This window comes from Pleurodeles waltl, chromosome 10 (assembly GCF_031143425.1).
Source record: "Pleurodeles waltl isolate 20211129_DDA chromosome 10, aPleWal1.hap1.20221129, whole genome shotgun sequence".
Taxonomy (NCBI): domain Eukaryota; kingdom Metazoa; phylum Chordata; class Amphibia; order Caudata; family Salamandridae; genus Pleurodeles; species Pleurodeles waltl.
The window spans coordinates 1028277967-1028291486 of record NC_090449.1 but is presented as its reverse complement, the minus strand read 5'-3'; the positions used below and the strand labels follow the sequence as shown (position 1 = coordinate 1028291486).

At 43.9% G+C, this 13520-nt stretch overlaps 1 protein-coding gene across 6 annotated transcripts in view; it reads left to right on the top strand.

Moving 5' to 3' along the window:
• Positions 1-13520, top strand: part of CNOT10 (CCR4-NOT transcription complex subunit 10) — a 281547-nt gene that overhangs the window by 177799 nt on the left and 90228 nt on the right. For all 6 annotated transcript variants that reach the window (XM_069211989.1, XM_069211987.1, XM_069211986.1 and 3 more), the window contains 2 exons: positions 701-850; positions 12860-13062. In XM_069211989.1, the coding sequence (XP_069068090.1) occupies positions 701-850; positions 12860-13062 (353 nt within the window). The remainder of the gene's footprint in view (positions 1-700; positions 851-12859; positions 13063-13520) is intronic.

The following is a 13520-nucleotide window of genomic DNA, read 5'->3' as shown; positions in this document are numbered from 1 at the left end:
TTAAAATATTCCATCATCCTGATAAAGCCTTTGGTGCATTCAGGTTATATAGTGCTTCCATTGGGGAATTGTCTTTGGTAACTCTTGAGCAACTGCATATCCCTTTGAATGATTGCCCTGTTTGCCCTGCAGTCCCTTTGTCACTAACCCTCTCATTCTGACTTTAGGAGGAATTTATTTGGTGTAGTTTGCTAATCCTGTTTTTGTTGTTATGATTACTCTGTCCGTTGAATCAGAGATGTTAGTTACAGGTGATACCTATTTTGCGTAGTTCTGAATGGGGTGAAACGAGGCTCTATTCAGGGAAGCCATGTATATTTTATAAAAATCTGATTAAGGGCCTGATTTAGAGTTTCTTGGATGGGTTACTCCTTCACAAATGTGAAGGATAGCCCTTCTGTTCTGTTAAAAATGCGTTATATCCCACAGTACTTGTAATAAAGCAGGCTTGATGTCTGTCACTCTGTGATAGACTAACCTGTCCTCAAACCTTAAATCAGACCCTAAGACTCCACTTATATCCATTCTGTTTTTTTTGCAGTTAGTCAGATAATAGATTATTCCTTCAGAAATCTGTAGAAAGTTGATCAGTAATCAGCAGTGATCTCCTTAACTAATTTGATAACAGTGATTCTTGGTAGACTGGCATGTATTGCTAAACCATTCATTTTGTTCCTTTGTCAAATCGTAACACTTTCAGGTGAATGCTTACGGTGTATGTTTTGGAACAATCTGGGCTGTATCCATTTTGCCATGGGGAAGCATAATTTGGGAATTTTCTACTTTAAGAAGGCCTTGCTGGAAAATGACACTGCCTGTGCACAACTGGCAGCAATGACAACAGATCCAGGTAAGTCTTCGCATTCAAAATGCATATTAATTCTCCAAAATGATTTTAAAGCATTTCATTTTTTCTGTTCTTTTAAATATTTTGGGCATTTAATTTTACATAGTTTGGAAATGTCAAATTAGTACCATGTCATACGCACATTAAAGTGGCATTCACCTCCAACCGCAGCTATCAGTGAAGGGGACTACTGCATGAGAAATGAAGGGCTCACAACAGAAGTGAAGCCTCCGTACTAAAAGCTCATTCTTTGGGAGGCATTTCTTGGATCAAAAGGGGATGTGAGCTTGATTTGAGAGTTGGGTGGGGGTGCTTTTGCGTGTGGTTTCAGGAATTTGACAATACAACTACCAAATGTTTGTAGCCTAGTACACAGACTTTTGAAAGTGCCACCCACGCTGTGCCGCTGTCGCCATTTGGGAGCCTTGACGGCAGCACCTGGAGGCCTAGAGTGTTAAAACTTGCTTGTTTGGAACTAGAATTTCTTTGACGCGTACAGAATGCACAGTGTAGTGCTAACCGCTGTATAGCCATGGAAATCGAAGCCAGCAATGAGATTATTTCCAAATGCATAGCTTCTGGCTTTAAGAGTCTCATAAGAGTGGAAGAGCATCTTTTTACGCAAGAGAAATACTCCCACTGGCCCTGAATTCCGCAACATGTCCAAGGCAGCTTCTTCTGCACCCCTTATATCCTCCTTCCTCTTGGTGGTAGCTTCCCTTCAGTCACCAGCATTCATTAGGCTTGTGCCATGGCCACCCTTTACTTTAGAAGCAAACCCACCTTTACAGGTAAGGAGCAAAATTGAGGCCTCGTGCTTACTTTAAAAAAGATGCTAGTAACAGTTTCATGAAACGCCCATTTCAGATACTCTCTCTGAAAATCCTGACTGGGTCAGGGGATTTTTGCTGATACGTGTTATGTGAATAACCAAAGCATTACCATTGTGAAGTTATTCTGATCACTCCTGCATAGTCGAAACAGGTGATGGAGTAACGTAGACTGATAGCTTAAGTTCGATGGCATCTGTCGCTGTAGATACGCATGTTTTGCAATAGCTCGCCATCTGGTTTTGGGCCGGAGTGTTACAAGTTATTTTTCTTCGAAGAAGTCTTTCGAGTCACGGGACCGAGTGACTCCTCCTTTTGTCTCCATTGCGCATGGGCGTCGACTCCATCTTCGATTGTTTTTTTTCCGCCATCGGGTTCGGACGTGTTCCTGTCGCTCCGAGTTTCGGAACGGAAAGATAGCTAATTTCGGAAGATTTTCGTCGGTATTGTTGCGTTCGGGGTCGGCGTAGTTAGATTCAACACCGCATCGAAGATCGAAGAGCTCCGGTGCCCTTCGGGGTAGTTTTTCGATCCCCCGTCGGGGCCTGGTCGGCCCGACCGCGTGCTGAAGAACGCCGATGGAACGGACCCCGTTCCGTTTCTGCCCCAAATGCCACAATAAATACCCCTATACAGACCAACACTTGGTCTGTAACCTGTGCCTGTCACCTGAGCACAGTGAAGACACTTGCGAGGCCTGTCGTGCGTTCCGGTCCCGAAAAACACTCCGAGACCGTCGAGCCAGAAGACTTTAGATGGCGTCCGCGCCGACAGCCCACCGAGAGTTCGAGGAACAAGAAGAGGAAGGTACCTTCTCGATCCAAGAATCGGACTCCGAAGGATTCGACGATACACAAACCGTGAGTAAGACGTCGAAAACCATACAGAGGAAGATTTACAAGGCCCAGGGTACGCCACTGCCATCAGGCCATGGCTCCACCCATAAATTCGGTGACCGACCGTCGGCACCGAAAAAGGCCCAAACAGTGCCGAGATCGTCCGACTCCGGTCGAGACACCGGCACGCAGCCTTCTCGGGACCGAGAAAGTGCTGGAGACAAGCCTCGACACCGAGATGCCGGTGTGGACACGGCTCGACGCCGAGACAGCGGCACCGAAGAAGATCGACGCCGAGAGGTTTCGGCCCCGAAAAAGAAAAAAGTCACCTCGGAGCCGAAAAAACACGCAGACAGGGTTTCGGTGCCGAAACAAACTGCAAGCGACCCAGCTTCAGGCTCTTATACAGAAGAGCACTCGCTAACCTCCCAAATGCAAAAGCATAGGTTTGAGGAAGAGCTACAATCAACTGATGTGGACCATTCGCAAAAGCGTATTTTCATACAGCAGGGGACAGGAAAAATAAGCACCCTTCCCCCCATTAGAAGAAAGAGAAGGTTGGAGTTCCAAACTGAACAGACACCACAACCAAAAGTGGTGAAAAGAGTTACCCCACCACCCTCTCCTCCGCCCGTGATTAACGTCTCACCAGCACAAACTCCATCACACTCCCCAGCTCACACCACCATAAGCCAGGGTGACCAAGATCAAGACGCATGGGACCTATACGACGCCCCAGTGTCAGATAACAGTCCGGAGGCATACCCTACGAAGCCATCTCCACCAGAGGACAGCACCGCGTATTCTCAGGTGGTGGCTAGAGCAGCACAATTTCACAATGTAAGCCTCCACTCAGAACAGGTCGAGGATGATTTTTTATTCAACACACTCTCCTCCACCCACAGCTCATACCAAAGCCTGCCTATGCTCCCTGGTATGCTCCGGCACGCAAAAGACATCTTTAAGGAGCCGGTCAAAAGTAGGGCAATCACACCAAGGGTGGAAAAAAAGTATAAGGCGCCTCCTACAGACCCGGTTTTCATCACTACACAGCTGCCACCAGACTCTGTTGTTGTAGGAGCAGCTAGGAAAAGGGCCAACTCCCACACATCTGGAGATGCACCACCCCCAGATAAAGAAAGCCGCAAGTTGGATGCAGCTGGTAAGAGAGTCGCAGCACAAGCTGCAAACCAGTGGCGCATCGCGAACTCCCAGGCACTACTTGCGCGCTATGACAGAGCCCACTGGGACGAGATGCAACATCTCATTGAACATCTGCCCAAGGACTTACAAAATAGGGCAAAACAAGTGGTTGAGGAGGGACAGACCATTTCCAACAACCAGATCCGCTCCTCCATGGACGCTGCAGATACAGCTGCACGGACAATTAATACATCTGTAACTATCAGAAGGCATGCGGACAATTAATACATCTGTAACTATCAGAAGGCATGCATGGCTCCGAATGTCTGGATTTAAACCAGAGATTCAACAAGCAGTTCTCAATATGCCTTTTAACGAAAAAGAACTGTTCGGTCCAGAAGTGGACACAGCGATTGAGAAACTCAAAAAAGATACGGACACTGCCAAAGCCATGGGCGCACTCTACTCCCCGCAGAGCAGAGGCAATTACAGCACATTCCGTAAAACACCCTTTCGAGGGGGGTTTCGGGGTCAGAGCACACAAGCCAGCACCTCACAAGCAACACCGTCCAGTTACCAGGGACAGTATAAAGGAGGTTTTCGGGGACAATATAGAGGAGGGCAATTCCCTAGAAATAGAGGAAGATTTCAGAGCCCCAAAACCCCTACTACTAAACAGTGACTCACATGTCACTCACCCCCTCCACACAACACCAGTGGGGGGAAGAATAAGTCATTATTACAAAGCATGGGAGGAAATCACTACAGACACTTGGGTTCTAGCAATTATCCAACATGGTTATTGCATAGAATTTCTACAATTCCCTCCAAACATACCACCAAAAGCACAAAATTTGACAACACACCATTCCAATCTCCTGGAGATAGAAGTGCAGGCACTATTGCAAAAGAATGCAATCGAATTAGTGCCAAACACACAAATAAACACAGGAGTTTACTCACTGTACTTTCTGATACCAAAGAAGGACAAAACGCTGAGACCAATCCTAGACCTCAGAGTAGTGAACACTTTCATCAAATCAGACCACTTTCACATGGTCACACTACAAGAAGTATTGCCATTGCTAAAACTACACGACTACATGGCAACTTTAGACCTCAAGGATGCTTATTTCCATATACCAATACACCCATCGCACAGGAAATACCTAAGATTTGTATTCAAGGTACTGCCTTTCGGATTAACAACCGCCCCAAGAGTCTTTACCAAATGTCTAGCGGTAGTCGCTGCACACATAAGAAGGCAGCAAATACATGTGTTCCCATATCTAGACGACTGGCTAATCAAGGCCCATTCGTTAATAGAGTGCTCATATCACACAAATCATATCATACAAACCCTCTTCAAACTAGGGTTCACCGTCAATTTCACAAAATCCAAAATTCTGCCGCGCAAGGTACAACAATACCTGGGAGCCATAATAGACACATCAAAAGGAGTAGCCACTCCAAGTCCCCAAAGAATTAAAAATTTCAACACCATCATACAACGCATGTATCCAACACAAAGGATACAAGCAAAGATGGTACTACAACTCCTAGGCATGATGTCTTCATGCATAGCCATTGTCCCAAACGCAAAACTGCACATGAGGCCCTTACAACAGTGCCTAGCATCACAATGGTCACAAGCACAGGGTCACCTTCTAGATCTGGTGTTAATAGACCGCCAAACTTACCTCTCGCTTCTGTGGTGGAACGACATAAATTTAAACAAAGGGCGGCCTTTCCAAGACCCAGTGCCACAATACGTAATAACAACAGATGCTTCCATGACAGGGTGGGGAGCACACCTCGATCAACACAGCATACAAGGACAATGGAACGTACATCAAACAAAACTGCATATAAATCACCTAGAACTTCTAGCAGTTTTTCAAGCACTAAAAGCTTTCCAACCAATAATAGTTCACAAATACATTCTCGTCAAAACAGACAACATGACAACAATGTATTATCTAAACAAGCAAGGGGGGACGCACTCCACGCAGTTAAGCCTGCTAGCACAAAAGATTTGGCGTTGGGCAATTCACAACCAAATTCGCCTAATAGCACAATTTATACCAGGGATCCAAAATCAACTCGCAGACAATCTCTCTCGAGATCACCAACAGGTCCACGAATGGGAAATTCACCCCCAAATTCTGAACACTTATTTCAAACTCTGGGGAACACCTCAGATAGACTTGTTTGCGACAAAGGAGAACGCAAAATGCCAAAACTTCGCATCCAGATACCCACACAAACAGTCCCAAGGCAATGCCCTATGGATGAACTGGTCAGGGATATTTGCTTACGCTTTTCCTCCTCTCCCTCTCCTTCCTTACCTGGTAAACAAACTCAGTCAAAACAAACTCAAACTCATATTAATAGCACCAACTTGGGCAAGGCAACCCTGGTACACAACGCTGCTAGACCTATCAGTAGTACCCTGCATCAAATTGCCCAACAGGCCAGATCTGTTGACACAGCACAACCAAAAGATCAGACACCCAGATCCAGCATCGCTGAATCTAGCAATCTGGCTCCTGAAATCCTAGAATTCGGGCACTTACAACTTACCCAAGAATGTATGGAAGTCATAAAACAAGCCAGAAGGCCATCCACCAGGCACTGCTATGCAAGTAAATGGAAAAGGTTTGTTTGCTACTGCCATATTAATCAAATACAACCATTACACACAACTCCAGAACATGTAGTGGGTTACTTGCTTCACTTACAAAAATCTAACCTGGCTTTCTCTTCCATTAAAATACACCTTGCAGCAATATCTGCATACCTGCAGACTACCTATTCAACTTCCCTATATAAGATACCAGTCATTAAAGCATTCATGGAGGGCCTTAGGAGAATTATACCACCAAGAACACCACCTGTTCCTTCATGGAACCTAAATGTTGTCCTAACTAGACTTATGGGTCCACCTTTTGAACCCATGCACTCCTGCGAAATACAGTTCCTAACCTGGAAGGTGGCATTTCTCATCGCCATTACTTCCCTAAGAAGAGTAAGCGAGATTCAGGCGTTTACAATACAGGAACCTTTTATACAACTACACAAGAATAAGGTCGTCCTAAGGACCAATCCTAAATTTTTGCCAAAGGTTATTTCACCGTTCCATCTAAATCAAACAGTGGAACTTCCAGTGTTCTTTCCACAGCCAGATACCGTAGCTGAAAGGGCACTACATACATTAGATGTCAAAAGAGCATTGATGTATTACATTGACAGAACAAAAAACATCAGAAAGACTAAACAACTATTTATTGCATTTCAAAAACCTCATGCAGGAAACCCAATATCAAAACAAGGTATAGCCAGATGGATAGTTAAATGCATCCAAATCTGCTACCTTAAAGCTAAACGACAGCTGCCCATTACACCAAGGGCACACTCAACCAGAAAGAAAGGTGCTACCATGGCCTTTCTAGGAAACATCCCAATGCAAGAAATATGTAAGGCAGCCACATGGTCTACGCCTCACACATTCACCAAGCACTACTGTGTAGACGTGTTATCCGCACAACAAGCCACAGTAGGTCAAGCCGTATTAAGAACATTATTTCAGACTACTTCCACTCCTACAGGCTGATCCACCGCTTTTGGGGAGATAACTGCTTACTAGTCTATGCAAAACATGCGTATCTACAGCGACAGATGCCATCGAACTGAAAATGTCACTTACCCAGTGTACATCTGTTCGTGGCATCAGTCGCAGTAGATTTGCATGTGCCCACCCGCCTCCCCGGGAGCCTGTAGCAGTTTGGAAGTTACCTTCAACTATTTATATATGTATCATCTCAACCTTAAATAGGTGCATACTTAGTCACTCCATTGCATGGGCACTATTACTACAATTCAACTCCTACCTCACCCTCTGCGGGGAAAAACAATCGAAGATGGAGTCGACGCCCATGCGCAATGGAGACAAAAGGAGGAGTCACTCGGTCCCGTGACTCGAAAGACTTCTTCGAAGAAAAACAACTTGTAACACTCCGGCCCAACACCAGATGGCGAGCTATTGCAAAACATGCGAATCTACTGCGACTGATGCCACGAACAGATGTACACTGGGTAAGTGACATTTTCATTATCTGATGCAATTGCACCTATGGAAATTAAAAGTGCACTCTAAGGTCCCTGCAGGTGGCAATGTGTGTTGTCTGACTACTAACGTTAGTATGTGCGTTGTGTGTATATCTGATACTGTAGGTCCCAGTATGTGTGTCCTTCCCATTTGTGCTTGAGACATATTACACTTAGCATACAACCATAAAATAAATAACACATGCAACTACAACAATCCAGATCTATTGGCTTTGCTGATGCGTGTTTAAAAGAAGGGTTGCTGGCTTTCATGCACTGGTATGCCACTAGGTGTCGCACTGGCACATAAAATAGGCCCGGGTACCAAAACAAATGACCTTCATGCTAAAAAAAAAAAAAAAGGTAGCAGATAATGGAGCTTTGTGACGTATCTTTTTGATGGTCTTTGAGAGATGCAGGAACATTCATTTATAGTTGCTGCTGGCATATGTTGTAATACTGGGGATATACATGAATGAAATTCATTTTGTTAGCTCCTTAACAAAAATATAACATCAAATCCCTGCTCTTCTAATCACATGTTGTATTATTGTTCTGGAGACTGTGCCTTGAATTAGGAACTATAATGCTTAGGAACCTCATGTCCTCAGTCGTATGCCCCCTCTTTGCCTCTCCTGGTCCTGTCTTAAAAAATTTACCAGTCCCATTAGGCATTTTGAAGTGACCTAGACTGTGGATGACATAAAACCCAAGTCAATATATAACTGTTTTACTAGTTGATGTAGCTCTGAACATTGTTCATATATGTAAGTAGGCTTATGCAATCCTTGGTCTTTATGCAGACAGCGAAAATAAAGTGAACCAACGGTGGCTATGAGTTTTAGAAATAGAAAACAGCCCCTGATTAAAAACCACTGCTAAGGAATTCTTTCCAATAGGCGGCGGTCGGCGGTCTGAAGTAAAGTCCCATCTTGCTTTACACAACATGCCTCCCAAAACCATTTGGGTATCTTTCAGTGAGTTTTCTGTTAATGCATCCAGCCATATTGTGCACACATACACCTAAAAGAAGCCATAGTAGGCTTTGACAGTATATGTTAGCAATGAGTAACAGTAATTATTTTGTTGTGAATATTTAGCACCTCTCAGTTCTGAAAATCTGAGACTGTCAGTAAAACAATATTGGGGTCTGTGGGGGATGGGGGGGGGAGGTCTGCAAGGTGTTAAGCACTCTTGTTCTCCCCTTCACATCACTTTCCTTTGTTAGACACTTATACCCTTTTCCTCCTGCTTTGTTTCTGAAACCCTCCATTTCTGTATTTCACATCATCTCGCCTTACTATTCATCACCGTCTGTTTGCTCTCATTCTGCATGTACTTGCTTGCTTCACCATGCCCTCTCTCTCATACACAATCACAGACACACATTTTCTCTGGTCACCTGTAAGAACATAATTTCCTTTCCCTTTGGTGCTATCAGTATTAGTATTTTGATAACTGTGTACCACCTTTGCACACTTTCACATAAAACGATACTTGCAATTACCACATATGTAACCATAGGTGTGCTCTGCAGAGAGGGCAAGGATTGGTTGACCATTCCTGAACATCCTCGTGATAGACAGACTGATATTGTGAAACTTGCCCTGCCTCCAGCCCCTGCTCCAGAAGTCTCAATTGTGCCCCATTATTATGGAAACGCACAAGCATCCGAAGTACCATCAGTGTCACGGCTGAAACAGAGCTAGAGGCACAAAACTAACCATTGCAAGAATGAGCTGCATGCTCCAACCTTATGATTAAAGATTTGGATACCTTAGAGGAGGACTAAAATCTCACTTCTCTCCTTGTGCAGCGCTTTGAAGACACAATATGTGAGAGTCAAATGTTAGTTATCTGCCATGAGTGGGTTTTATCTGTCTAGAAGGCTCACAGCTTAAGGCAGAGAGATAATGAAAGGCATTCAAAGCATCTGGATAGGAGATGATATTTTAAACCTTCGTGCCAGCACTATCTCACCTGCAATATACATAATGGTTTAATGAACAAGAGTCATCCCCTTTATTAACAGAGTGTGCAACTGCTCTAATCCCTGGATTATGTTATTTTACTTTCCAGGAAATTATCCACAACCAGGCACGATAAAAGTATTTTTAGTGAAAATGGAGAAGGACCATAGTCGTGAAACTCAGTCATTACTCCTCCCTGTTTCTGCACCAGACTGTGCGTGTTACGAGCCCCTTGCCACTGTGTGTTAACAAAGGGCCCGGCGCACTCCGTGCGTGCTGAAATCCATGCTTTCTTATGCAGCCCCTTACAGACCACACTCCGTCAGACTTAATCTTTCATAAAACCGCCAGACTGAGAGTCAACTGGTTTGTCAATTTTTTATGCGGATTTCCTTAAATATTTTAGCTTTCACAAGAAAATGTATTGAGAATATTGGAGTCCAACGTAGTTGCTTGGGTTGTTTCACACTGGGACTTAATGATCATTGGTGCCCCTGGAGCCATTGCGCCGGCAGCCAGTGGTATTGGGAGCCTGAAGGCCACTTGACCAGTGCCGCACTAAAGTGGCTCATTGGAAATCCATAGACCTCTGAGGACATAACGAGAGGTGCAGCAAATGTGCCAACAGCCGATGTTGGGCCCATGCATGGGCCAAATAACAACAGTAGGTTGCTCCAGCGAACATGGTACTGGGCTGATTGGAGGAGTGAACATAGCCGTAAGCTCATCAGCAGACAACAGTGAACCTGCCCGCTAGCCAAAGGAACTAGACCGTGCCACAAGTGCCCTGTGTTCCTATAGGCCACAGTGCCTTTACTATCAGCCTCACTGGAGAAGGAAGGTGGCAGTGATGTGAGTGAGAAATTTCAACACCTGTATCTCAGCATTACTCTGTGCCAATACTAGCATAGCTTGATCACGCCGGCATGACTATTGTGGGCTTAGTGTACCACGGCAGCACTACCTGCTGATGGAAGTGATATAGTAGGTTGAATGCTGCCTCAAATGAAAACCGGCCCCTATGACTTTAAAAAGAAAAAAAAAAGGCTCACAGGACAAAAAAAAACAGCCCATATCTGGCCCTTATAATATGGCCCAACTGGCAGTGCCATAATGCCTAACAAAGCAGTCCATCTAGATTAAAGAAGTAATTTATTAAGCTTCTTTTGTAGGTAGGTGGAGTGTCCACTTTCTTGTCTGACCTGCTTTCTTCCTGACCCAGGAACTCCCATTGGCTCCGGTTTTACCTACTGTGTATCACATCCCAACCCACTATTCCCTTGGCAACCTTTGAAAAGCTTATGGTGTTATAGGAATCCAGCTCAATGTATATGCTCCAGCTTTCAGGGCAGCTACAAAACTAAACAAGAATTAAAGAACCCGGGCAACCTTATTCTTATTGGCACAAAGAAAAAGTACTACTAGCTGTGAATTGCTGTAAACAGAAGACATAGTTTAAACTCAGGGCTGTCTAAAAAAGAGAGAATGTAAAAGAAAAAGGCATTGACAAGGTAAAGTATTCGTCCACTAGCACTAGTACTGAAGTGCATGTATTTTTAGGTGGATGTGCACAACTGATCAGGTAAAATGCTATTGTGCACAAAGCAAGAAAGCAAGTGGACTGAGAGGGCAGACCCATTCTCTATGCTTTATATTGTGGCACAAATATCAGCAAAGGTAATCTAGTCTATCCCTGACAAGGCATTACTATAAAAAAAAAGCAGTTCTGGTGTGTACTCTACCATGTTGATGCTTTGGACTGGACATTTTGTATCTACTCTCCCCGTCCCATCCATCCCTGACATTTGTTTGCTGCACTATTGTAGGTTCAAAGCTTTGGTACTTACAGTCCCCTCTGTCCAATAATGTATTGCGATTTATGTAGTGCAAAGCTATTTTGCAACGTAACAAGCACTGTACAGGTTTTGGATAAGAGAAGAGTCAGGGTTGGGTACAGTGGCGGAGTTCCTTTTCTAGTTGGGGCCGAGAGGCTGAGAAGACTTTGAAACCTTTTAGAGATGTTGGATATTGGAACTAGAGATTCATCCTAGCCTCCCTTGCAAGGCCTCCACTACACAATGATTTAGTCAGACTGCACTCTAGCTTACTGGAAAAAGATCACACGTAATCAGAGGCATCACCTGGAAAATATGATGAGGCTTTGGTAAACGTAAACCTGTTGTGTAATCTTGTGCACATTGGTAACATTGGAAGCATTTAGCAGAAACTGGTGAGTTCCCCCCGCTTTACTGGCCAGTGTATCACCTTGAGGAGGAGAACCCAAGGTATAACATGGTAAATGCGATTTAGAAGCACAGTGCATACTTGTGATTTTCGAAAGCGTAAGCAGGAGTTGCTGATCAAGCCACAAGGTGAGCGTTATGTGAGAGCACTTACAAATGATAACAAGATGACAGTTATTGGCCTACATAAACACTTAATAAGTAATGAAATAGGAATGTCAGATAGTTCAAGGACTGAAAATAATACAGTAATCTGTAAAGTTAACTTTCACTACTTGTTTGTTGATCTTCCTTCTGATGGTGGCATAATCGAAGTATTTGAAGGAGTATAAACTGCTGACAACGTTCTTCGAAGTAGGTAGCTTTTTCTTCAGTGGACTTTTCCGAATGTAGTAATATACTCCTGGTGAACCATGAGGGAGTTACCTGCCTTTCCAGATCCTAGCACCCCGTCCTTGTGGAGCTTGTTTGCTTACCCATTGCATATCTGCATTTGGTTGAGTCAAGGTTAAAATCTAAACGCGTTGGTAGTGTGAGATATTTCTGAAATAAAATAAAAAGTTCTGTATATGTAGCTTGTGTTAAAGCTCGTCTATTAATTTAGTATTCTCTTAGTATGGATTACTTTGATTTGACCAGGTAACCTTTCTTGCCATGTTTTTAGGTTTTCAGTGGTGAACTGAGACCGTCTGTTAACCACATAGCTGTCATAGTTCCTATATTTCCTTATTTTTCTTTGCTGAGCTGCCTCAACCAGAGTGCAAACATATTTTTCCACTTTGTTTGAAAAATTTATGTTGAAAGCTGCTTTGAATCTACCTGATTGAGACTTTTTTTTTTTGCTTATGTTACATTTTGAAAATGTTTGGTTCTTTCTCCTCAGGTAAGAAGTTTTCAGGCAGACCCATGTGCACGCTCCTGACCAATAAGCGGTACGAACTGCTGTACAACTGTGGGATTCAGCTGCTGCACGTCGGCAGGCCCCTGGCAGCTTTCGAGTGTTTGATAGAAGCTGTCCAGGTGTACCACTCGAACCCGCGCCTCTGGCTGCGACTCGCCGAGTGCTGCATCGCAGCAAATAAGGGGGTGAGTGAGAACTGTGTTCAAACTAGAACTGTGGACAACACTTAACTGTTGCATAATCAGTATATCTCATTATGTAAAGATCAAAGAAACAGATTTGTAATAGAGCAGCATTGCAATGTTCAACTGCTTTTCAATCTAGTTTTTTATTACTCAGAATAACAGGCATTTTTAATACATAAATGCCGTATGCAACGGAGAGAGGAACTCTGATATTGGTAATACAGTACTGTTCCAAGTGACTGGTATTGTAAAAGGTATTGTTCTAAGATTTATATTGGAAGATTATGCTTATTTCTACATGCCTTCTCCTTTTGTTCTTGGAGTTGGTGCAGTACTCAAAACAATTAGACCAGTGGTGTAACACTTGCGGCTCACATAATCACAAATATGGAGTCTCGGCCGGTGAATGAAGCACCTTGACCTCCATGTTGCTAACATTGTAATACTTTGTGTAATGC